The sequence below is a fragment of the Haliotis rufescens genome, unplaced genomic scaffold (genome assembly GCF_023055435.1).
Source record: "Haliotis rufescens isolate VD_foot unplaced genomic scaffold, xgHalRufe1.0.p SCAF_7, whole genome shotgun sequence".
NCBI classification, from domain to species: domain Eukaryota; kingdom Metazoa; phylum Mollusca; class Gastropoda; order Lepetellida; family Haliotidae; genus Haliotis; species Haliotis rufescens.
The window spans coordinates 25,948,882-25,975,087 of record NW_025964361.1 but is presented as its reverse complement, the minus strand read 5'-3'; the positions used below and the strand labels follow the sequence as shown (position 1 = coordinate 25,975,087).

The following is a 26,206-nucleotide window of genomic DNA, read 5'->3' as shown; positions in this document are numbered from 1 at the left end:
CGCGGCGCCTCAGATGACTGGGCCCCCGTGCCCCAACAATAGATCGCTGCGTGTCAGCTTAATGTGGGAGGAAACCCGAAGTAATGCGACGCAACATTATCAGAATGTTAAACAGTATGATATGTATAATCATTCTATGACCCCTTGTAGTAAATCGAAAAAAACGGAAGTTTTGAAAAGAACAAATTCGAAGTCACTGAACCTGATAAATTTTATAAGAATTTCTAAGCCATGATAAAAGATGCAATGTTTTTCTTTCGTAATTACGTCAATAGTAATGATACGAGGCCGTCACAGGTTTTAAAATATGTTGTCTTATACTTTCTGCATTAACTCTAAGTACTTTAATTTATCATATAATGGGTAGGTTTCTCGGCAGGATAAAGCCAACGGATAAAAACGATATCCGTTGGGGTCATATGCGGATAGAGATGCAAATATCAAAGGTCAAGTAGGGACTACTTTCACTGTTTATAAACAAACATGGCGTCGCCCTTGTCATTCGGGGATCGAGTCAGAATTAACCATCGGGAATCTGGATAAACTACAGGGATAATTGCTATCATTATCAAAAGAACAGTCTAATGTACTGAAAATCTGTGTCTAACTGTGACGTAGCTAAGGCATTTTATAAGTTTTGTCAACTTTGGAGATATTAATTTCGAAACAATTTGGCGAAGGCACGAGGCCTAGCCAAGCGGGATCAGTAGCCATATCTGTGCTTGTAGACCTCTGCGGCTTGAAACCTCCTCCACAAATTAAAATAGTTGGATTTGGCGGAAATATGTTTGAATTGTTACCTTGTTTCGTTTTGTCGCTGTGTGTACATCTGACTACACTTCTTATTGTAGTGACAGGACAGACCGACTGTCAACAACGTCTGACCGTGGCCGTGACGTCTCATAGACTAGGGTTAGAGTAGCTTCCCTTTGACAAAGGGCAGTTACTCTAGCGGACAGACCGATGGATTGCCGCGAAAGGCAATTAAAAACAATTGTTGTTTTGCGTATATGTTGCTTCGCCACTGTATTAGAAACAGATTTCAGTCGGAACTATATTGGCTACTGTCACTGTCCGACTGACACTTCACTTACCCTGTGACGTAATAAATATTAATGCGCGCATTCCAGGAAAACTCGCAATGTTTCGGTAATGTTTGTGAGAGAGGGAAAGCGATTTTGAAGCACAGAATTAAAGAATGACATTATATGATAAAGAGGTTATCACGCTTGTGTGTTTGGGGATGGTAAAAATCCTGTATTAGGAATAAACACTATGTATTTAGCTCGCCAAGGCTCGCTAAATACAATGTTTATTCCTAATGCAGGATATTTACCATCCCCAAACACACTCGCGTGATAACCTCTATATATTCCTTCAACAGTACAAATAGGTTGGTGACCTGTAAATCCCCAAGCAGAGAAACGTTCGTCTATTTCTTTACTCATGTAAATATACTTCTCACGTGACTCTGTTATCAAATAGCCTGTCATCGATACAGCTTGTGTTTCAAGCCGAGTTGTATAGGAATCGCAGAGCATGCTGACTTGACATGGACTATGTCATGAAGTCATGTAAATATCATACATGTTAAGTATACAATTTATAGACACTTGAAACTCTCGTGCTTCTTGAAACCTGTACATTTCAGCATGACAGACCTCGAACAACAAACACGTGACTGCACACACCGTGCAGTTTATATGAAATCGTGCAATTTGCTTCGAATGTGAAAAGTGGAGTTTGTGCAATCTGCAGTGTATAGTTAGTGGAACTCGAGTATTTGCCTGTACTCTAAGATACATATATCAGGATATATAAGACAGCTACGCTATATATCGCAAAGAACAATGAAGAACGAAGCGTGGATTATCACACGATAATAGGAGTAATTCTTCATAGGTTAACCAACATATATGGTATTCGCGTTTCTTTTGTCGGTGAGTATACTTTTATTCCTTATATAATATACTTAAGATACGGAAACGCACGGGTAATAATCCCGTTATCGTATGATAACACTGTTATCTTTCAATGAAGAAACCACACAGAAATTTAATATATAAATGAACTGCCCCATTTTATTATGCAGTGCCAAAGAATTTTCAGCCATGATTGTCTAAAAAAAAACTATAGCTAAGTAATTGGGGAAAGTTAATTAGGCAAAAAATTCCGAGGAAGTAGGCATGGCATCGCTGTATAGTCTTCAGTATATGTAGGTCTTGTCTGATGATCATTTGCATTTTAAGTGAGTGAGTATGGTTTTACGCCGCTTTTAGCAATATTCAAGCAATATCACGGCGGGGGACACCAGAAATGGGCTTCACACATTGTACCCATGTCGGGAATCGAACCCGGGTCTTCGGCGTGACGAGCGAAGGCTTTAACCACTAGACTACCCGACCGCCCCTGCATTTTAAGGCAATGGTTTATCGAATCGGTAACATCACCCATCACATTAACTACTGATGTTATTCTGTCGGGGAATATTGTGCCCGAGCAGCAATCCATGCCGTCGCCATGGAGACACACAGTCAGCCTTGTTTCATACACACTGACAAGTGCCTGACATCGTCTGTTCTAACCCCAGTTGCGTCCCTTAACCGTATCAGGATACGTGGCTTCGAGACCCTAATTCCTACCGACTTTGATTATTACCCTTGTTTTGTAACACGGTAACCGTATTCGTGCGTGCTGATATAATGTAAACGACCTGGGCCCCGTTCCCCAAAGCTAACTTAGCGCTAAGGTGATCGTAAGTCCCACACTTTAACATAGGTTTCCGATCATCGTAGCACTAAGATCGCTTTGAGGAACGGGGCCCTGCATCGTTTGGGTCGTCCGGTTCAAGATGACGGGCTGTAATATAACTGAAATAGTGTTCAAAGCGGCAATAAGTCCAACTTACTCAAGAACTAATCCTACGAAGTCCATTATCTTTGATACTCTTATAGACGTAGTTGTATTACTAAAGTGTAAATATTCTGAGAATCCTCTGATAATTGATGGAATTTAAAAAGGAAATATGCATATTTGTTACGCATTATCAAATAGAGGGCACGAGTGGCCCAGCCGTCTTAGGCGCCACAATTCGCTGTGCAGAGTTGCGTCCTTTGGGAACGACCCAAACCTACGATTGTGTCGAATCCCGGTTCCCGATTATGTTTCTTGGTTTCTCAGCACCATATCCGTGCTCGTGGGTTTCATGGAAGTGGTAAACGTCTGAAACCTCTCTTCGGGCTTTCCTTCGACATTAAGCTGACACACCGTGATATAACTTGAATACTTATAGAGGCATTAAATCAACTCACTCACTCACTTGACGTGTTTACGCACTTCATGGTATGGAAATGGTATTCCTTATCAACCAAAGTTTAGATACACATTTTTTAATCAAACGATAATTATTTGTATCTAATATTTCCAGACACCGTTACTAGGAAAAATGTGGACAACTTGACCTCTGATGAGATTCTTGCCCTGGAGCAAGCAATGCACGACATCCAAGGGGATGAAGGCAGCATGGGATACCAAGCCATTGCTGCCTATCACGGCGCGCCAGCAGGCTGTGTTGACGGTCACGGCCGCAAGGTGGCGTGTTGTCTCCACGGTATGCCCTCGTTTCCGTTGTGGCATCGTCTGTACGTCGTGCAGATGGAGCGGGCGTTGATGAGGCATAAGTCCACGGTGAGCATCCCGTACTGGGACTGGACGCAGCAGCTGACTCATCTCCCTGATCTGGTGTCCGACCCCTTGTATGTGGACCCTGAAGGCGGAAAGGTAAGGTGGAATATATCTCAGTAATGTCAACAAATGAATGTGCTGAGGTATGATGGGGTTTAACGTCGCGTTCAAGCTCAAGGCAGTTTTATAGCGACGTCATTCGCGCGTGTGGGTGCGTGCGTGTGTGTGTCTATCTGCTTGTACTAGTCAGTTGTGCTAGCCCACTGAGATATCATGCCGCAGTTTAACATGAAAACGACTAGCACAGAATACTGATACTCGAACCGACCAGTCCTTGTTTTATCCCAATAATGCCGAACACAAGGCAGGGAAATAACAAGTACCATATTTTAAGAAAAATGAATGAATTGATGCATTGATAAATTTTCTCTGTTCTACTGATACAAACAGGTCCTTAGACCTTGTAATTCGTGCCTTGTGAGGCTATGTGAACTTCGACTAACTGCTACCGTTTGATTAATACACATCGTAAGATTTGAGCTAGCTTTTCGTGTTGTTCTTTCGCGAAGAATACAGTTATATTCCAGCTATTGTAAAGAGATGATCTCTCAATTTCACCAACAACTAGTAGAACTGCAAATGACCACAGAGCATCTCTCCGTTTAAATATTGATTTCAATATATATTTCATAGTCAATGGTTTTTCCATGCGTCTGTTCACACAGACATTATGGAATGTGTAAAGCGGGATTTCACGAGCAGAAAGTGGATGTAGACCCCGATACTGAAGGTCCGGTGCTGTACACATGCACCTTGCTATTGCTTTTGACCTCAGAGGAACGATTTATCAATGCGAGTTAACACGTTAGAAAGAATTAATTTAGGCGAAATATTTGTGTGTAACAATATAATCTTTCGGGGATCATGACGGCCACCTCTGTATGGTAACTCGGATTATGAAGAGAGTGAATAGTTACCTGACATGCAAGTGAGGTCACGTCAAACAGTGTGTCATGATATCCATGACTCCCGATCAGTATGGGTCAGTCTTATAGTTCGATTTTTATACCAGAAATATTAAAAGAGTATAGACGGTTGTTTAGGCGTTCCTAACCCGACTCACTACTTTCCCCCAGGCCCATGACAGCGCATGGTATCGTGGAAATATCAAGTTCGAGAACAAAAAAACTGCAAGAGCTGTTGACGACCGCCTATTCGAGAACGTTGGACCAGGAGAGCATACCCGACTCTTTGAAGGTATTCTGGATGCGCTTGAGCAGGACGAGTTCTGCAAATTTGAGATCCAGTTTGAGCTTGCGCACAACGCCATCCATTATCTAGTCGGCGGTCGACACACGTGAGTCACATTCTTTGCTAGTCTTGAGTGAAGTCTCCGAGTCTGACCTCTCCCCTTACCAAGTCCACAAAGGGACCATGTGAGAAATACCTGCAAATTTCTATTTTAGTAAGTAATTCTTTGATGTAGCCATCCGACTCTCTCGACAAAGAAAGTTCAACGCATGCCATTTTTTCCATGACGACAATAATAAGCATGCGTGTAGGAAACTTTGCTAGTCTTGAGTGAAATCGCCGAGTCTGACCTCTCCTCTTACCAAGTCCAAATAAGGACTATATGGGATATACCTGCAAGTTTCTATTTTAGTAAGTAATTCTTTGATGTAGCCATCAGACTCTCTCGACAAAGAAAGTTCAACGCATGCCAGTTTTTCCAAGACGACAATAATAAGCATGCGTGCAGGAAACAATATTCAAGCATATAGATTATACGGGTGTTTAGTTATTTCTCAAACTGCATTGATCGAAGTCCACGCTATCAGCAACTGTTTCACTAGCCCCAAGAACAATACCATTAGTTATCAAAATACACATTGGCAATCCCGTTGAAGCCTATACATCAATTAACCCTAAATTCTATTGTGTCTCGTTTTTAAGCCGCAAAACGGTAAATCTCCATTATGTTCTCAGTTGATGTTGGTGCTCATTTCAGGTACTCCATGTCTCATCTGGAGTACACATCCTACGACCCCATCTTCTTCCTCCATCACTCCAACACAGACCGTATCTTCGCCATCTGGCAGCGTCTTCAGCAACTTAGAGGAAAGGACCCCAACTCCGCTGACTGTGCACACAACCTCATCCACAAGTCAATGGAACCATTCCATCGGGAATCGAACCCGCTCGACCTTACCAGAGAAAACTCCAAACCAGTGGACACCTTTGATTACGCTCACCTGGGCTACCAGTACGTATGGTTATAGTAATGAGAGCGTTTAGTATTCACGCCGGTTTGAGCAGTATCATAGTTATTTTACGGGGGAAAGCCCGGAGTGGCACGGGTCTCAGACGGTTAGCACTTTGGTGAAACCCACGAGGATGGGTATGCTTATGAAAAAGATAATCAGGTTATAGTAGGGATTCACACCCACGAGCACAGGTGTCTGGAACGTCAAGGGACGCAACTCTGCAGAACGAATTGCGCTGCGTCAGACGAATGTGCCACCCGTCGTTTGAAACAGAGTAGCATGTTCTTAATGAGTGCCGTGTCACCTAAACATGGTCAGGGTTAATTTGGGATTCGAACTCTACAGCAGAGAGACCACTGCACCGATGATGCCTGACAAAAATGTTCAGGCCCTGCTAAAGTCAAGCTACTGTGTCTCATAGCTTTTTCACTATCGATTGTGAAATGATGGAATACTTCTTCCTCTAAGCTCTCATGGGTACAGTGTGTAGCCCAGTGTGTAGCCCGTGATATTTATGGAATATTGCGGAGTCAAACAATACACACTCACTCACTCACTCACTCTAAGTTTGGAGGGGCAGATACTCCGTTATTTCGAGCAAGGAGAAGGCACTAGACGGCTTTTTATCATGAAGCTATAATCTTTATGATATATATAGTCACTTTCTTTATTGTATAATATGGCAGGATCTTGGTTTGTCGGTGTTCAACACATGTGCCTTGTATCCTTCCGAACCTAAGGTATCAGAATGTTAAACAGTATAATATGTATAATCATTCTATGACTATTCTATTACACAGCTGGACATTAAAGACAAACAGTCATTCACCAGACATTTCATCTTGTTGCAGATCTGATAGGGAATGTCCTCTTTTCTAAGTTAAACAGTTCGTTAACCAACGATTCATTTTCCAGATATGATGACTTGACCCTGAATGGCATGACACCCGAGGAACTCAACTCCTACCTGCATGAACGATCAGGCAAGGAGAGGGTCTTCGCAAGCTTCCGACTCTCAGGCTTTGGCGGCTCTGCAAACGTGGTTGTCTATGCGTGCCGTCCTGCCCACGACGAGGTAGCTGTCGACCAGTGCATCAAGGCCGGAGACTTCTTTGTATTGGGCGGGCCCACCGAGATGCCCTGGAGGTTTTACAGAGCGTTCCACTACGATGTCACTGACGTCGTCTCCGAGATCGACCACGACGGCCATGGTCACTATTATGTGAAGGCAGCATTATTTAGTGTAAATGGAAGCGCTCTTCCAAGTGATCTTCTGCCTCAACCCACTATTGCACACAGGCCAGCCCGTGGACATATTGATGGTAAATGTTCATTTTATACATATCTGTGGTTGAGTATGGTCTTAGTAAGTGTTCTTGGTTTAATCCCACTTTGAATAGCGGTTCAATTACTTCAGGGTGTGTCAGCTTTGATGTGGGAGAAAAGCCCGAACTAATGCAGGTCTCAGAAGTTTACCACTTACGTGAACCGCACGAGCACAGGTATGGTGCGACTAATCTAGAAACCTTAGACCACTTCTACCTATGTCCCATATTATATTTAACATAATAAGAGTATTTAGGTCATACTATGGGCGGTTTGAGGAAGGAAATATCAAAATGATGTTGGTCGTAGCTGCTTTGAAATAGAATAGCTTGTTCAGGATGAGATCTAGTAAAAGAAAATCACTGAAAGGGTTTAATTGGGATTCGAACTCATAGAAGAGGGACACACAATTTGACCACAGGGCTACCCGTCAACGCGATTATGCCTGACGCCATATATCAGATCGTTGGCATATTTGTAGGCTAAACATTTTGGGAGACTAGTTCCTTCAGAGAGCCATGCGTGGTATAAGGTTTGATGTGGCTTTGAACAACCTTCCTGCATTGAACCAGTGTGTGGGAGGGTAATGAACGCAGGTGAATGTAGTTTGCTACGAATACATCACAGTCGGGATCAGTAGTCCATTAGTAGGCATGAATTTCGGCTTATGGCACAATAAACGCAAATAGTGCACAGTTAGTAATATACCGTTGTAGGTGTAAAAAACACGAATTTGACTGACTTGTATTTATTATTACAGAGCCCCCAGCACATGTTTCCCATGCCAACCTCGCCGTGAGGAAGGACATCAACCATCTGACACGTGAGGAGGTGTATGAGCTTCGTAGAGCTATGGAGAAATTCCAGAATGATAAGTCAGTTGATGGTTACCAGGCTACGGTGGAGTATCATGGCCTACCTGCTCGCTGCCCATTCCCTGAGGCCATAAACAGGATCGCCTGTTGCATCCATGGCATGGCAACATTCCCCCACTGGCACAGACTGTTCGTTACCCAAGTCGAAGATGCTTTGATCAGACGAGGATCTCCTATTGGTGTTCCTTACTGGGATTGGACTCAGCCCATGGCTCATCTCCCTGGCCTAGCTGACAATGAGACCTATCAAGATCCCATTAGTGGAGAAAGCAGACACAATCCCTTCCACGATGCCGCAGTTGCCTTTGAAAATGGGCGCACAGAGCGTCACACTGATGCTAGATTGTTTGAACAACCCCACTTCGGCAAACATACACGTCTTTTCGACAGTATGGTTTATGCCTTTGAGCAGGATGACTTCTGTGATTTTGAAGTTCAGTTTGAGATGACCCATAATAATATTCACGCCTGGATTGGTGGAGGTGAAAAGTATTCCATGTCCTCACTCCACTACACCGCCTTCGATCCCATCTTCTACCTTCATCACTCAAACACTGACCGTCTCTGGGCAATCTGGCAAGCATTGCAGATTAGAAGAAATAGACCCTATAAGGCACACTGTGCTTGGTCTGAGGAACGTCAGCCCCTAAAACCATTCGCTTTCAGTTCCCCACTAAACAACAATGCAAAAACCTACAAAAACTCAATTCCTACTAACGTATATGATTACGAAGGAGTTCTTGGGTATGCTTACGATGACCTCAACTTCGGAGGCATGGACTTGGGTGAGCTAGAAGAGTACATTGACAAACAGAAGCAGACAGACAGGACTTATGCTGGGTTCTTTTTGTCACATATTGGCACATCAGCGAATGTTGACATCTATATAAACCATGCAGGAGAAGAATCCCATGTAGGCACATTTGCTGTCCTTGGCGGAGAGAAGGAAATGAAATGGGGATTTGACCGTATGTACAGATATGAGATCACAGATGAACTGAAGCAGCTTAATATTCACGCATATGATGGTTTTGACATCACTGTCAAAGTTACTGATGTTGATGGCACTGAACTATCCTCTGACCTCATCCCACCTGTGGCTCTTATCTTCGAACACAGTCAAAGTAAGTAGCTACATATTTATACTATTCTACAAATCAATTCACTCCTGAATTTAATCATGTTTTGCTTGATTGAAAACCAATTTGTACATTTGTGTCATCACATTATACATCTCAAGGAGTGGTTGCTGCTACCGGTTGGGTGGGACATGCTTTTGCAAACACCTTGTGTCATCTCTGATTTTCAGTGATACATTCATATAATTTTCACTGACAGTTTGCCTTTTATGCCCAATGGAATCTGTTTTAAGAAATAACCGATACTGGTTGTTCTCTGGCACTGACGTTTTATATGTATTGAATTTAAAGTTGGAAATGTAAGCTATCTCTTATTATTTTGAATGAAACAGGATGCTACATATCCCCTGACCATTTATAAGTCCACTTATTCATTTTTCTCTGATAACTTTATACAATTAAATCTGGTTTCTAATTTTTGTTTATTTATCTCCCCAGTTGACCATCATGATCATCGCCATGACACGATCATTAGGAAGAATGTTGATAATCTTACACCCGAGGAAGTTAATTCTCTCAGGAGGGCAATGGGCGAGCTGCAGTCAGACAAAACTGCTGGCGGATTCCAACAGATTGCTGCTTTTCATGGGGAGCCTAAATGGTGCCCAAGTCCTGATGCTGAAAAGAAGTTCTCCTGCTGTGTGCATGGCATGGCTGTCTTCCCTCACTGGCACAGACTGCTCACTGTGCAAGGCGAAAATGCACTGAGGAAGCATGGATATGTTGGAGCTCTTCCCTACTGGGACTGGAGTAGGCCCCTATCACACCTCCCTGCTTTAGTTAGTGATCCAAACTACACAGATGCCATATCCAACACGGACACCCGGAACCCCTGGTTCAGTGGCCATATCGATTCAGTCGGTGCAGACACAACAAGAAGCATCCGTCATGAACTGTATGAAGCTCCTGGATTTGGCCATTACACCGGGGCTGCTAAGCAAGTGCTCTTGGCTTTGGAGCAGGACGACTTCTGCAACTTTGAAATCCAGTTTGAGATTGCTCACAATTTCATCCACGCTCTTGTTGGGGGAAGCGATCCATATGGTATGGCATCACTCCGTTACACAACTTATGATCCACTTTTCTACCTCCATCACTCTAACACTGACAGACTTTGGGCTATATGGCAAGCTCTTCAAAAGCACAGAGGAAAACCTTACAATTCCGCCAACTGCGCTATTGCCTCCATGAGAAAACCTCTACAACCGTTCGGCCTTACTGAGGAGATCAACCCGGATGATGAGACAAGACAACATGCTGTTCCTTTCAGAGTCTTTGACTACAAGAACAACTTCAAGTATGAATATGATACCCTTGACTTCAATGGACTCTCAATTTCCCAGCTGGACCGTGAACTGTCACGGAGACAGTCTCATGACAGAGTCTTCGCTGGATTTTTGCTGCATGGTATCAAACAGTCTGCACTGGTGAAGTTCTTTATCTGCCGATCAGATGATGACTGTGACCACTATGCTGGAGAGTTCTATATCCTTGGTGATGAAGCTGAAATGCCATGGGGATATGATCGTCTTTACAAATATGAGATCACTGAACAACTTACAGCCCTGGATCTACACATTGGAGACAGATTCTTCATTAGATACGAAGCGTTTGATCTTCATGCAAGCAGCCTTGGAAGCAACATCTTCCCCAAACCATCTGTCATACATGACACAGGGGCAGGTGAGCGAATTAATAATACAAATGTAATTTACCCCCATCCAAATTGTTGTCTAAGATACATTAAATACTACTATTTTTTTCTATTTAACATCATTATTAGTTTGAAGACACGTTTAGCAATATTCCAGCAATCTCACAGCAGCACACTCCAGAAATTGGCCTATTTATTTGTACCCAAGTGATGATGACTTCAGAATGACTAGCAAATGCTTTGATCACTAGGCTATTACATCTCCTATTTTATTTTATTTTATTTTTTATTATTATTATTTATTTATTTATTTTTTATTATTATTATTATTATTATCTGTCTGTAGTGATTAATATGTAAATAAAATATCAATTGCTGGTATAGGTTTTATCTGGTAATGCAAGCAGTTAAATCCTCATGCAACTGTTTCAGGTCACCATCAGGCTGGCGAGTACATAGAGGTTGTAACTGCTGCAAGTCACATCAGAAAGAATTTGAAAGACCTATCCGAGGGAGAAGTAGAGAGCTTAAGATCTGCCTTCCTACAGCTTCAAAACGATGGTGTCTATGAAAATATTGCCAAGTTCCACGGCAAGCCTGGGTTGTGTGATGACAATGGTCGCAAAGTTGCTTGCTGCGTGCATGGCATGCCAACCTTTCCTCAGTGGCATAGGCTCTATGTCCTCCAGGTTGAGAATGCTTTGCTAGAGAGGGGATCCGCTGTGTCTGTGCCTTATTGGGACTGGACTGAAGCATTTGACAAACTTCCTTCTTTGATCGCTGATGCCACCTATTTCAATTCCCGCAAACAATCGTTCAATCCTAACCCATTCTTCAGAGGTAAAATCGGTTTTGAGAATGCTGTAACAACACGCGATCCTCAGCCTGAGCTGTACCAAAACAGATACTATTATCAAAACGTCATGTTGGCTCTGGAACAGGACAACTACTGCGACTTTGAGATACAATTTGAGATGGTTCACAACGTTCTCCATGCTTGGCTGGGTGGAAGAGCTACTTACTCAATTTCTTCTCTCGACTATTCGGCATTTGACCCAGTATTCTTCCTTCATCATGCAAACACTGACAGATTGTGGGCAATCTGGCAGGAGCTACAGAGGTACAGAAAGAAGCCATACAATGAAGCTGATTGTGCCATTAACCTGATGCGTAAACCTCTGCGTCCTTTCGACAACCCTGACCTGAATCATGATCCAATGACCTTCAAATACTCCAGACCAGCTGATGGCTTTGACTATCAGAACCATTTCGGATACAAGTATGACAACCTTGAGTTCAATCATTTCAGTATTCCAAGGCTCGAGGAAATTATTCAAAGAAGACAACGTAAAGATCGTGTGTTTGCAGCGTTCCTCCTTCACAACATTGGTACATCTGCAACTGTCGAGATTTTTGTTTGTGTGACAACCGACAGAGGTGAGCAAAACTGTGAAAACAAAGCTGGATCATTTGCTGTACTCGGGGGAGAAACAGAGATGGCATTCAATTTTGACAGGCTCTACAAGTTTGAGATAAGTGACACTGTTAGGGACCTTGGCCTGCAGCTGGACAGCCACGATTTTGACCTTAACGTCAAGATCCAGGGAGTGAATGGATCCTACCTTGATGCCCACATCCTGCCAGAGCCATCCTTGATTTTTGAACCCGGTTCAGGTAAGGGATCATCGTTTTAGACAAAGTGCAGAGAAATAAAGACAATTAAGCTGAAACATGAGACAAGTTTATTTGTTTAAAGTGCATTATAATCAGAAGTTGATTACAATAACATTGAAGCTGCAGTTATTTGTAGGCCTTCAGAGAACAGTTGAACTGTTAAGTTGATACCAAAGTAATGTTAATTGCAATACCAACTTTTTTTAATATTTTAGGTTCTCATCTGCGGGCAGATGGCCAAATGGAAGAGATTCTTGTTAGAAAAGAAGTGAACAGTCTGACAGTCAGGGAGACTGCATCTCTGATCCATGCTCTACGGCGTATGCAGGAGGACCATTCACCTGATGGGTTTCAGGCCATTGCTTCTTTCCATGCCCTGCCACCACTCTGCCCTTCACCATCTGCCGCCCACCGGTATGCATGCTGTGTCCATGGTATGGCTACATTTCCCCAATGGCACAGACTCTACACTGTACAGTTCCAGGATGCATTGAGAAGGCACGGAGCTAGGACAGGCGTACCTTATTGGGATTGGCTGCGACCCCAGAGTCAACTGCCAGAGCTTGTTACCATGGAGACATACCATGATCCCTGGAGTAATAAAGACCTTCCAAATCCTTTCTACAGAGCAAATATTGAGTTTGAAGGAGAAGGCATTACAACCCACAGACAAATAACACCAGAGAAACTCTTTGTCAAAGGCGGGCACATCTTTGATAACTGGTTTTTCAAACAAGCCATCCTAGCGCTAGAGCAGGAGAATTACTGTGACTTTGAGATTCAGTTTGAGATTCTTCACAATGGTGTTCACACCTGGGTTGGAGGCAATGAAACATACTCTCTTGGACATCTTCATTACGCATCATATGACCCTCTCTTCTACCTCCACCACTCCCAGACAGACCGTATCTGGGCAATCTGGCAAGAACTCCAGATACAGAGAGGTCTCTCAGGAGATGAGGCTCACTGTGCCCTCGAGCAAATGAGAGAACCACTGAAGCCTTTCAGCTTCGGCGCTCCTTACAACTTGAACCAACTAACCTATGATTTCTCCAGACCAGAAGATACGTTTGACTACAAGAAGTTTGGTTATGAGTATGACAATCTGGAATTTCTGGGCATGTCAATTTCTGAACTGGATCAATACATTATTGAACATCAAGAAGATGATAGAGTCCTTGCTGGATTTTTGTTAAGTGGATTTGGAGATTCTGCATCAGTAGATTTCCAGGTATGCAGACCTGACTCCACGTGTCAGGATGCTGGGTACTTCACTGTTCTTGGTGGCAGTGCCGAGATGGCGTGGACCTTTGACAGGCTGTTCAAATATGACATTACTGATACTCTAGAGAAAATGCACCTTAGATATGATGATCCTTTCACAATCTCTCACACTCTGACTGCCAACAATGGAACAGTTCTAAGAAGTAGTCTGATCCCAACACCAAGTGTCATCTTCCAGCGTGGACACCGTGAGTAATGTAACTGTACAGTAACAATCATATACTACTATGCAGTAACAATATGTAATAATAATTTAATTGTACTGTTGATATAGACATGTAAATTAACGCAATAATTGAGTGAGATGAATTATTAAAAGCCTTCAGGGGCGGTCAGGTAGCCTAGTGGTTAAAGCGTTTGCTCATCACACTGAAAAACGGGGTCGATTCCTGACATGGGTACAACGTGTGAAGCACATTTCTGGTGTCCCCCGCCGTGATATTGCTGGAATATTGCTAAAAGCGGCGTAAAACCATACTTACTCACTCACTTAAAAGCCTTCAGCTTCATGTGAGTGATTTCATATAGCGTCGCATCGACGATATTCCCATAAAATAGTTGAGTGGCTGATGGAATGTAAATTGATTTTGGAATATATCTTCATAGGTGACATAAATACCAAAATCATGTCACCTAACCGTGTCCGCCATGAGTTGACTCATCTGTCCGCGAGGGATCTGTCTAGTCTGAAATCTGCCCTGAGAGACCTACAAAATGATGATGGCCCCAATGGCTACCAGGCGCTGGCAGCTTTCCACGGTCTACCAGCAGGTTGTCATGATAGTCAAGGACATGAGGTGATCTTACTTATTTTGTTGAAATCATCTTAAGTATGCCTCATTGTTATGGTAATTGTTAGCTTAGAATTTAATTATCATGTTTTGATTAATCCCAAAACCTGTTTCTACATTTCTGTCTAGATTAATGGGGATTCATTGTACGACCATTTTTGGTTAGTAGAGTTCCAACATGACTAAAGGTTTAAATAGCGATATATGCAGACGAATACTTCTGACCAGGGCATTAAACAACATTTTCTTCAGGGATTTTCCTTGGTTACATATTTTTGAGGTCCAAGTCTGCAAAATGCTTCAATTATGGGTGTCCCAGGTTAGAAAATAGGAGTCCCAAACTACAAACTTGGTCCAAAAGAAATTTCGAAATTGGAATACAGTACTCTACCACAAGGCCATTATTTAAAAGTAGATATGGAGTTCGCATTTGAAACGAATATACGAGTGCTAGCCCTGGACGATTGTGAAGCGTCCGACTGTGTATTGTATTGATTACGTGCGAAATATATTTTAAGTGGTACCAAATTATAAGCATCAGCATTCATTTCAAAACATGATAGGCGTTTTGTTTTCAATGTTTAGGTGTATAGAATGCATGACTTCGCGTTCGGTAAATCCGTGTACCTAACCATTTACCTTTTAGAACCTTGACTGGACTGTATCAGTAGTTCAAACATGTATAATGTCATTTGATCCGTCTTTCTACCAGATTGCCTGCTGTATTCATGGAATGCCAACGTTCCCCCAGTGGCACAGACTGTACACCCTGCAGATGGAGCAGGCTCTCAGGCAGCATGGATCCTCCGTCGCCATTCCCTACTGGGACTGGACAAAGCCTATCTCCGAACTGCCCGATCTGTTCACCAGCCCTGAGTATTATGATCCATGGCATGATGCTGTTGTAAACAACCCATTCTCCAAAGGTTTTGTCAAATTTGCAAATACATACACGGTCAGAGATACCCAAGATTTGCTGTTCGATCTCGTTCAAAATGGAGAAACAGTTCTCTTTGACCAAACTCTTCTTGTTCTTGAACAAACCGACTACTGTGATTTTGAAGTACAATTTGAGGTTCTCCATAACGTCATCCACTACCTCGTTGGAGGACGTCAGACTTACGCCTTGTCTTCTCTTCACTATGCATCATACGACCCACTCTTCTTTATACACCACTCCTTTGTGGATAAGATTTGGGTTGTTTGGCAAGCTCTTCAAAAGAGGAGGAAACTTCCATACAAGCGAGCTGGCTGCGCTGTTAACCTCATGACGAAACCAATGAGGCCATTTGACTCCGATATGAATCATAACATCTTTACCAAGATACATGCAGTTCCAAACACACTCTATGACTACGAGAAGCTGTATTACAGCTACGATAACCTCGAACTAGGTGGAAGGAATCTAGACCAGCTGCAGGCTGAAATTGATAGAAGGAGAAGCCACGCTCGAGTTTTTGCTGGTTTCTTGCTCCATGGAATCGGAACTTCTGCTGATGTCCGGTTCTGGATCTGTAGAAACGAAAATGACTGCCACAGGGCTGGAATAATCTTCATCTTGGGTGGAGCCAAGGAAATGCCATGGTCCTTTGACAGAAACTTCAAGTTCGATATCACCAATGTCCTCAAGAAAGCCAACATCGACCCAGAGGAAGTGTTTGATGCAGAAGAACCATTTTATATCAAGGTTGAAATCCATGCTGTCAACAAGACTATGATACCATCATCTGTAATCCCAGCCCCAACCATCATCTACTCAGATGGGGAAGGTGAGAGAACCAGTAATAGCTTCTGTCGACACAGAATGTGTTCATTTAATGACCTGACTGTGGGTCGGTGGCTGATGACTTCTCCTCCACCTCCTCCGCCCGTTCCTCCTCCGAAAGGGTTAACTTCAGGTTCTCTTGCCACAATGCCAAGCAGACCTCCTGAACAGGCTGTATTTATAAGTAAGGGTTACATGACAAGAACAACACGGGGCATGCAGTGATGTAATGATTAATAATTGGCGGTTCAAACGTTTGCTGAAGATTTAAGCACTGTTGGACAATGACACGAACATGGACACGGTATCATCAAGTAGTGTTCCAAGTTTGAACACTCACCTTAATTAAATCGTCCATCCTTTTGAATGTATTTTTCTTCATATTGAAATACATCACTGTATGTTTATTGGCGTAATGGCGAGCGTTTCTTATATAGCGACAAAAATAAGTTTCTTAAATTTATCTGGTTAGATGTATCCAGTTCTTTGCGTTTATCTGTCTAATATTATCCTATATAAAAACATTGTTTAGGCTTACGTTCTCGAAAGACCGATAACTAAGTCAACTGGAACCCTCTTAAAATGTATTTTACAACCCATGGCTACAGCTGTTATCCCTTACTTTTAAACACACTATAGATGTCTAAAAGATAGCAAATGTGAGTGCCACTCTCAATTCTACTTGACAGTGGCCATCTCTGAACTAACACTTATAATTTACTTGTGACATAAGTAGGCTATATAGCAATCATTTAATGACGTCACTTGATTCCCAATAATGTCCATGTTTGGTCCCATAATGTAGACTTGTCAGACTGACACTAATACACATCTAATATTATGGTCCATATATCACCCTGTCCAGGACACGCAGTTGACAGTGCCCAGTCTGCTAACATCGCTGGCTCCGGAGTAAGGAAGGATGTCACAACCCTCACTGTATCTGAGACTGAGAACCTGAGACACGCCCTTCAAGCTGTCATCGATGACAGTGGTCCCAATGGTTACCAAGCTATAGCATCTTTCCACGGAAGTCCTGCAATGTGCGAGATGAACGGTCACAAGGTTGCGTGCTGTGCTCACGGTAATACATTCCATACTGTTCTTTGTGAAGTCAATGTGAAATAGGTTTTTTTAAAAGTAAACATAACAAGTATGTATGGATGTACGTTTATTGGGTATTTTAAGATTAAAATAATATATTTGATATATATTAAGGTCAGGTGAAATGGAGTTTAACGTCGTTTAACGATTATTGCACTTATATAGCGACGTGCATGCACATTTGTGTGTGTGTGTGTGTCTGCTTATACTAGTCCGGACTGATACCGATTTAAAGTGCTAGCCCACTGAGATACCATGCCGCAATTTAACATGAATACCCCACTCAGACACAATATACTGACTCCAAGTCGACCAGTCCTTGCTTTAGACCCTTAATGCCGAGCGCCAGACAAGTTCCATCTTTTTAAAGTCTTTTGGTATGACGCGGCTGGGGATCGAACCCCGGACCTTCCGCTCTAGGGGCAGACGCTCGACCACTAGAGGTCCGATATATATTAAGATAAAATTAATTATGTTTCAAAATTCTAGTGTGTGTGGATAAAGTGACCAGTGCATGGGTTTAAATATTCCATGGAATGATTACCTGATGTTATGATCAATACACTATAAAAAAAAACAAAAACATACACTATACACGGTATCATTACATTATCAAGATATACCTAGACACACACATATATAAATATTCAGCGTCTGTCTCATGAAAATGACATCCTTTTGTAGGTATGGCTTCTTTCCCCCACTGGCATAGACTGTATGTGAAACAGATGGAGGATGCTCTGGCTGCTCACGGATCCCATATCGGAATCCCATACTGGGACTGGACAACTGCCTTCACGGAATTACCCGCCCTTGTCACAGACTCAAATAACAATCCCTTCCACGATGTGAGTTGTCTTCTTTGACCAAGCCCTTAGAAGCTAATAATACATTTTTTCTATTTTCAATTGCCACGATCACTGAAACATAAGTAAACGAGTATATTTGTGTAAAATGAACAAATGATTAGGTTGTGGGGGAATTAACAACGCTTCATGATATACTGTCAGTACCTCGTCAAAACAATAATGCATATGGTTAAAAACATTGCTTTTTTGTCACCTCAACCCGTATATATATATTTATAATAAAATAAGTATATATATGTTTTATGGTGGCAAAAAATGAAACAAACAGAAAATGGTTATTCGATGGTGATATATTTGACACGGGTGTCATCATTGTTCTTTGGGCCTAATGTTTGCATTCTTTCGGCAACTGTTTTCAGCCTAGTATAAACGTTTTCATGATGTCTTTAATTATTTGGTCAAATCCAAAAGTGTCTACTTTCTTTTTCTCGGTAGTTAACTACTAAATATATTGCATAACCTATGTAGTGACATGTTTCTATTGTCGACTTCCATCAGGGACACATTGATCATCTAGGAGTAACCACATCCCGTTCTCCAAGAGACATGCTGTTTAACGATCCAGAACAGGGATCAGAGTCCTTTTTCTACAGACAAGTCCTCCTGGCTTTGGAACAGACCGACTACTGCCAGTTTGAGGTCCAGTTTGAGCTGACCCACAACGCTATTCACTCATGGACAGGTGGACGTAGTCCTTATGGAATGTCTACTCTGGAGTTCACTGCCTACGATCCTCTCTTCTGGCTTCACCACTCCAACACCGACAGAATCTGGGCTGTCTGGCAAGCACTACAGAAATACAGAGGTCTCCCGTACAACGAAGCACACTGCGAAATCCAGGTTCTGAAACAGCCTTTGAGACCCTTCAGCGATGCCATCAACCACAATCCTATCACAAAGGCTAATGCCAGGGCTATCGATTCATTTGATTATGAGAGGTTTAACTATCAGTACGACACTCTTAGCTTCCATGGTCATAGCATCCCTGAACTGAATGACCTTCTTGAAGCAAGGAAGAGAGAAGAGAGGACATTTGCTGCCTTCCTTCTCCGTGGAATCAAATGCAGTGCTGATGTTGTCTTTGACATCTGCCGACCCAATGGTGACTGTGTCTTTGCAGGAACATTTGCAGTCCTTGGAGGCGAACTGGAAATGCCCTGGTCCTTCGACAGACTGTTCCGCTATGATATCACCAAAGTCATGAATCAGCTTCATCTCCAATATGATTCAGATTTCAGTTTGAAGGTGAAGCTTGTCGCCACCAATGGCACTGAGCTTTCATCGGACCTCCTCAAGCCACCAACTATTGAACATGACCGTGGAAGTATGTTATTTTATTATCAAATGTGTAATTACACATGATATTTGCACTATGTACATTTTCACATATATTAATGCTGGCATATCATTAATTAGTTCGAGTGAGTGAGTAAGTATGGATTTATGCTGCTTTTAGCAATATTGCAGCAATATCACGCGGGGGACACTGGAAAATGGAATTTAATCATTGTACCCATGTGGGGAATCGAACCCGGGTCTTCGGCGTGAAGAGCCATCGCTTTAACCACTAGGCTAACCACTAGGCTACCCCACCACCCCTAATTAGTTCAAGGCTTGGTACTGTATAAGATGACGAGTATTGATATTAGTGGGTATTAGTCCAGCATTTAGTTCATGGTTTGTGGTTGTTTTAGCTTTTATATTGATGAAGATGGGTGAGTGAGTGAGTTAAAATTTTAAGTCACGTCGGCAATATTTAAGCCATATTGTGACTATCAAGGGTTAAACATAATAAACACAGTGGGACTTACATAAAAACCTGCCAACGAAGGACATTAAAATAACTAGACTTATCACAGGAATATATTTAAAACTAGTATGTAATCATAAAATGGATAGCACTATACATAACATTACATTATAAAATCGGGCTAAAGATCGCCAGCAACTTATCAAGTTAGAGAATTAAAGCTCTAATCTGACCCGAGAATGAATTAATTTTAGTTCTTCGAGCACTGATTATTAAAGTCAGCATTAATAGCGAATAGTTGAGTGTGTATGGTTAGTCGCAGTTTAGAACAGCATTTCATTTATATCATGTCATCTTAATATTGTCGTAAGTGGCGACTAACGGCATCGGGTGGTCAGGCTCGCTGACTTGATTGATACATGTCATCGTATCCCAATGGTGTAGATCGATGCTCATGATGTCAATCACTGGATTGTCAGGTCCAGACTCGATTATTTAAAGACCGCCATCATTTCGCTGGAATATTGCTGAGTGTGACGTTAAACAACAAACAAAACACCTAAATTATCGCAATTGTTAAGATAGATTATTGAACTCACACAATCTACCTTTTTCAGTGTCTAGAGGACCAGTTGAAGAAACAGAAGTCACCCACCAACATACAGATGGCCATGTACACTACCATCGTAAGGAGGTCGACTCTCTGTCCCTTGATGAAGCCAACAACTTGAAGAATGCTCTCTACAAGCTACAGAACGATCGCAGCCTCAGCGGATATGAAGCAATCTCTGGTTACCACGGATACCCAAGTCTTTGTCCTGCAGAAGGAGATGACAAATACCCATGCTGTGTCCACGGCATGGCCATCTTCCCCCACTGGCACAGACTCCTAACGATCCAACTGGAGAGAGCTCTCAAGAGCCAAGGTGCACTCCTTGGTGTACCTTACTGGGACTGGACCAAGGACCTGTCTACTCTGCCAGCATTCTTCTCCGACGCCAGCAACAACAATCCCTTCTACAAGTACCACATTACAGGTGTTGGACATGACACCGTAAGAGAGCCAAATGATCTTCTGTTCAACCAGCCCAAGTTCCATGGTTACGATTACCTTTATTACCTAGCTTTGACCACGCTGGAAGAAAATAACTACTGTGACTTTGAGGTTCAATACGAGATTCTCCACAACGCTGTCCACTCTTGGTTAGGTGGAACCCAGAAGTATTCAATGTCCACCCTGGAATACTCTGCCTTTGACCCTGTCTTCATGATCCTTCACTCAGGTCTCGACAGGCTCTGGATAATCTGGCAGGAGCTTCAGAAGCTGAGGAGGAAGCCATACAACTTTGCTAACTGTGCCCTTCATATGATGGATGAACCACTCGCCCCCTTCAGCTATCCTTCTGTCAACCAGGACGAGTTCACTCGTGCCAACTCCAAACCTTCTACAGTCTTTGACAGCCATAAATTCGGCTACCATTACGACAACCTGAATGTCAGAGGTCACAACATTCAAGAACTCAACACAATCATCAACAATTTGAGAAACACAGCCAGAATCTATGCAGGATTTGTTCTGTCCGGCATCGAGACGTCTGCTAGTGTGAAAATCTACCTCCGGACCAATGACAAAGATGAAGAAGTTGGAACTTTTACTGTCCTGGGAGGAGAAAGAGAGATGCCATGGGCCTATGAGAGAGTGTTCAAGTACGACATCACAGAGGTTGCAGAACGACTCGGATTAGGCTATGGGGACACCTTTAACTTCCGACTGGAGATCACATCCTACGATGGAGTGGAGATCACAAAGACCCTACCCAATCCTTTCATCATCTACAGACCTGCCAGTCATGATTACGATGTCCTGGTCATCCCCGTAGGAAGCAACCTCCACATCCCCCCTAAGGTCGTTGTCAAAAGAGGCACACGGATCGAGTTCCACCCAGTCGATGAATCAGTTAGCAAACCAGTTGTGGATCTTGGAAGCTACACCGCGCTCTTCAACTGTGTGGTACCACCCTTCACATACCACGGATTCGAATTGAACCACGTCTATTCTGTCAAACCTGGTGACTACTATGTAACTGGACCCACAAGGGAGCTATGCCAGAATGCAGATGTCAGGATTCATATTCATGTTGAGGATGAGTAAATAAAAAGGTGAGTGGCGACACCCTTCTGTTTATTGTGCCATAGCGTATTACAATTTAAACATTTTCACCCTTGATGTTTCTTATACATATTATAAGTATAGCTACAAATTTGGGTCACATAATGATATTTAGGTATTTCATATCAGGGTTATTGAATGAATCTATTTTTGAAATGCAATGGAGATCGAAGGTTGAAGAGGTCTGAGGTATTTCATGCTTCTTGTAGGAGTGAGTGAGTGAGTGAGTTGCGTTTAACGCCGCTTTTAACAGTATTCCAGTCATATCGCGGCGTGTCAGCTTAATGTGGGAGGAAAGCCCGAAGTGATGCAGGTCTCAGACGTTTACCACTTCGGTGAAACCCACGAGCACGGGTATGGTGCTGACAAACCTAGAAACATAACCGGGGTGAACCAGGATTCGAACCCACAATCATAGGTTTCTGGCGTGCCAAAGGGACGCAACTCTGCACAGCGAATCGCGGCGCCTTAGACGACTGGGCCACCCGTGCCCCCTTCTTGTAGGAACAAGCAATAATATTGGTCGGAAGGTTACAACCATACCAACACCATGTGGTCTTTATTTGTGTTTTTAACGATGTTTTGTCTTGTTCAGACTTGGTTATTTACAAGCAGCACTGATATAACTTGTGGACTCCAGCTAAAAACAAAATTCACTGTCTTTGTTAATCTTGTGAGATATGAGTGGGAATTATATCTCAATAAAAGGCGACAAAAGCATTTTTACAAAAGTGTTCACTGAAAGAAAACATGGGAACATATGGTACGAGTCAAAATGGGGAAATGCACCAGGCATGTTTTAACTAATATTGAAATGTCTTCCACATGTCTACCATAAATCTCTTTGAAAGTTTTACAAAGGCCTTGACTAAAGAATTTGTGTTATAAATATGAACAAAGTAGGACAAATATAGCTTTTCATTTTAGGTATCCTGGTCTCAACATCTCCACATATCAGCATCTGATGGTTTCAAGGGACATAGTGGTCCTTGTCTGGCAGTCCATTTCAATTCAACATCAAAAACAACAGCAGCATTTCTTTACAATGTGTTTCAAAAGTGTTGGTGAAATATTGAAATGTGCTAAGGACTGAATTATTGTACATACATAACTTATTGTATAGAGATATTCAATAAATAAATGTCAAAATGTAAATTGCTTGTTGGTTGTCATTCAAATTAAGATACTCATGGTGTCAATCCCTGGATTATCTTGTCCAGGCTTGATTAATTACAGACCGCCAATCTTTTGCTGGAATATTGCCGAGCGCAGTATATGTCACTTATATTATTGCCGGGAATAGGATTTGTGAAGCTGGCTGTGTATATGAAAAGCCAGGATGCTTCTGGATCTTCAAAAAATCCAAGTACCCAGTGCTTGTTGCATGAACCAATCAAGATGAGGATCAGGAGATCACAATGTGTGACCTGGCCGATTGTGTGTCATGTCCAGGTGTGAGCATTGCTCATGGTACATGTTTGCCTATCCCTGATGAAATTATTTCAAGTGCTGATTATACGGATGTAATATTGCTTACTGTAGCATGAAACAACGTACACCCACCTATAATGTAAGACTTCTCTATATGGCCAAGGAGAAATACTTCCAAAGTCAACAACATCACTACCAAGCAGATGAGAGGCAACAGTATCACAACATTTCCATCATATCATAGCATGTAATCATTATGTGAGAGGAAAGACTGAGTGAGTTTAATGTGGCTTTGAACAGTATTCCAGTTGTATTACAGCATGTCAGCTTCATAACACAGTGAATAGAAGACCCTAAGGCAACTGGGTCACCCATGCCCCTGGGACGAAAGCCCCATTTGATGCAGGACATACTAATTGGAGGTGAGGTGAGGTGAGGTGAGGTGAGGTGAAATTGGGTTTAACGCCAAAATTATTGCACTTACATAGCGACGTGCATGCACATACGTGTGTGTGTGTGTGTGTGTGTGTGTGTGTGTGTGTGTCTGTCTGTCTGTGTGTCTGTACTAGTCCAGACTGATGCCGATTTATAGTGCTAGCTCACTGAGATACCATCGCTGTGCAGAGTTGCGTCCCTTGGGTATGCCAGAAACCTATGATTGTGGGTTCGAATCCCGGTTCGCCCCAATTATGTTTCTAGGTTTGTCAGCACCATACCCGTGCTCGTGGGTTTCACCGAAGTGGTAAACGTCTGAGACATGCATCACTTCGGGCTTTCCTCCCACATCAAGCTGACACGCCGTGATATAACTGGAATACTGTTAAAAGCGGCGTTAAACCCAACTCACTCACTCACTGAGATACAATGCCGCAGTTTAACATGAATACCCCACTCAGACACCGTATACTGACTCCGATCAGACCAGTCCTTGTTTTTGCCCCTTACTGCCGAGCACCAGACAGTGTAACAAGATGTACCATCTTTTAATGTCTGTTGGTATGACGCAGCCGGGGATCGAAGCCCGGACCTTCCTCTCTCCAAGCATACGCTCTACTTCTAGACCAATACTGATTGGAAAAACCCACAAGCCTCAAATCATACTGACAATCCAAGGATCACTGCCAGCTTGAAATTGGAAATGATGAGAACAACCATGGACAAAGGATTGTTTTATTCATAATATTTAAGACTCTTCATGACATAGCAGACTAAGGAACAAAGCCTCCCATACACCCATACAATGTATTATGTTCTTCATGAAACAAACAGAAGATAGAACACCTCATAATATACATTCAAATACAGGAAGGAATACTCAAACACTTCAAGACATGCACATCCTAAAATGACTTTTGAAGCAATAAATACTTAATTGATTAATCATCTTCAGAAAAACTAAAGACATTAAATTTGTTAAATCAATACATTTTGAAATACACCTGTATTGGGAGTTTCAAGCATGCAAGGAACTTGAGTACACTGAAGTGTAGGATTGTTAAGGGGAACTGACCCATGTAGCTCACCTGGATATATGTTCTAGAAACATTACATTTGCCTGAGTGATAACCATTATTTTTTCATCCAGGTAATCTAATGAAACAATACAAACAAATAAAAAGACACTTCTTAAAGATGTCAGACAAAGGTCAATAGAGATGCATTTAAGATAGACTTGATAAGGAACACAATTACATTAGTTTATTCAAATCAAGTTCAGTTCTCAGTTCGGTGAAGACTCATGGCATTTGAAAGCCTGAAGAAATAACATAAGCTCTGAAAAAAAACATCTGCATCACTTAAAAGTATTCATAAAATATTTTTGCTGTACATTTGAAATTATCACTGTGGACAGGAAAGTTCATGAAACAAAAAAGAATAAGTGCTGTAAATATTCAAGGTCCAGAAGTAGATATTTTGCAATAGAACGTGGTAATAGCCCTTATTGGTTGGTCGCATTGATGATAATAAATATTCATAAAGTATATCTGATTTTGGAGAAAAAAATTGATCATTAAAGAAATGTAAGTACATCCAAGAAGATCATGCTGACACAACAAGACATGAGAAGCTGAGTCATCAAATTCAACACATAGGATTACATTCAGTGGTTAAGTTTGTAAATAGAGAGGAAACCAATGAGCACAATGAGTAATGTGAATACATCAGAATATTATTGTCTTAATTTGGGTGGAACAAATGGATGAAAACACAAGAACTGATGGGCCTAAAGAACACAGGGTTATGAGGTATGATTTCAACAAAACATAATGTGTTTCTACTATTAACCATGTTAAGACAAGGACGTCGAGAGATAAATGGCATGAATATCATCCAAATATTGCCAGTTGCTTCATAGCTTCACAACAATTTTGAATTGCATACCATGACAGAAGAAATTGGAAAGTGGTTATATGGGAGAACATGGG

The 26,206-nt window shown here is 42.1% G+C and overlaps 1 protein-coding gene across 1 annotated transcript in view; it reads left to right on the top strand.

Moving 5' to 3' along the window:
* The window catches only part of LOC124137511, a 62,934-nt gene extending 39,430 nt beyond the window's left edge, over positions 1-23,504 (top strand). Inside the window, exons 19-33 of the mRNA XM_046503845.2 lie at positions 3,428-3,780; positions 4,821-5,041; positions 5,693-5,947; positions 6,864-7,270; positions 8,035-9,273; positions 9,727-10,971; positions 11,375-12,616; positions 12,832-14,088; positions 14,507-14,697; positions 15,404-16,460; positions 17,322-17,540; positions 18,245-18,408; positions 18,928-19,753; positions 20,797-22,339; positions 23,277-23,504. Coding sequence (XP_046359801.2) covers positions 3,428-3,780; positions 4,821-5,041; positions 5,693-5,947; positions 6,864-7,270; positions 8,035-9,273; positions 9,727-10,971; positions 11,375-12,616; positions 12,832-14,088; positions 14,507-14,697; positions 15,404-16,460; positions 17,322-17,540; positions 18,245-18,408; positions 18,928-19,753; positions 20,797-22,331 — 10,211 coding nt within the window. The 3' untranslated portion in view covers positions 22,332-22,339; positions 23,277-23,504. The remainder of the gene's footprint in view (positions 1-3,427; positions 3,781-4,820; positions 5,042-5,692; positions 5,948-6,863; positions 7,271-8,034; positions 9,274-9,726; positions 10,972-11,374; positions 12,617-12,831; positions 14,089-14,506; positions 14,698-15,403; positions 16,461-17,321; positions 17,541-18,244; positions 18,409-18,927; positions 19,754-20,796; positions 22,340-23,276) is intronic.
* Positions 23,505-26,206: the final 2,702 nt, after the last annotated feature.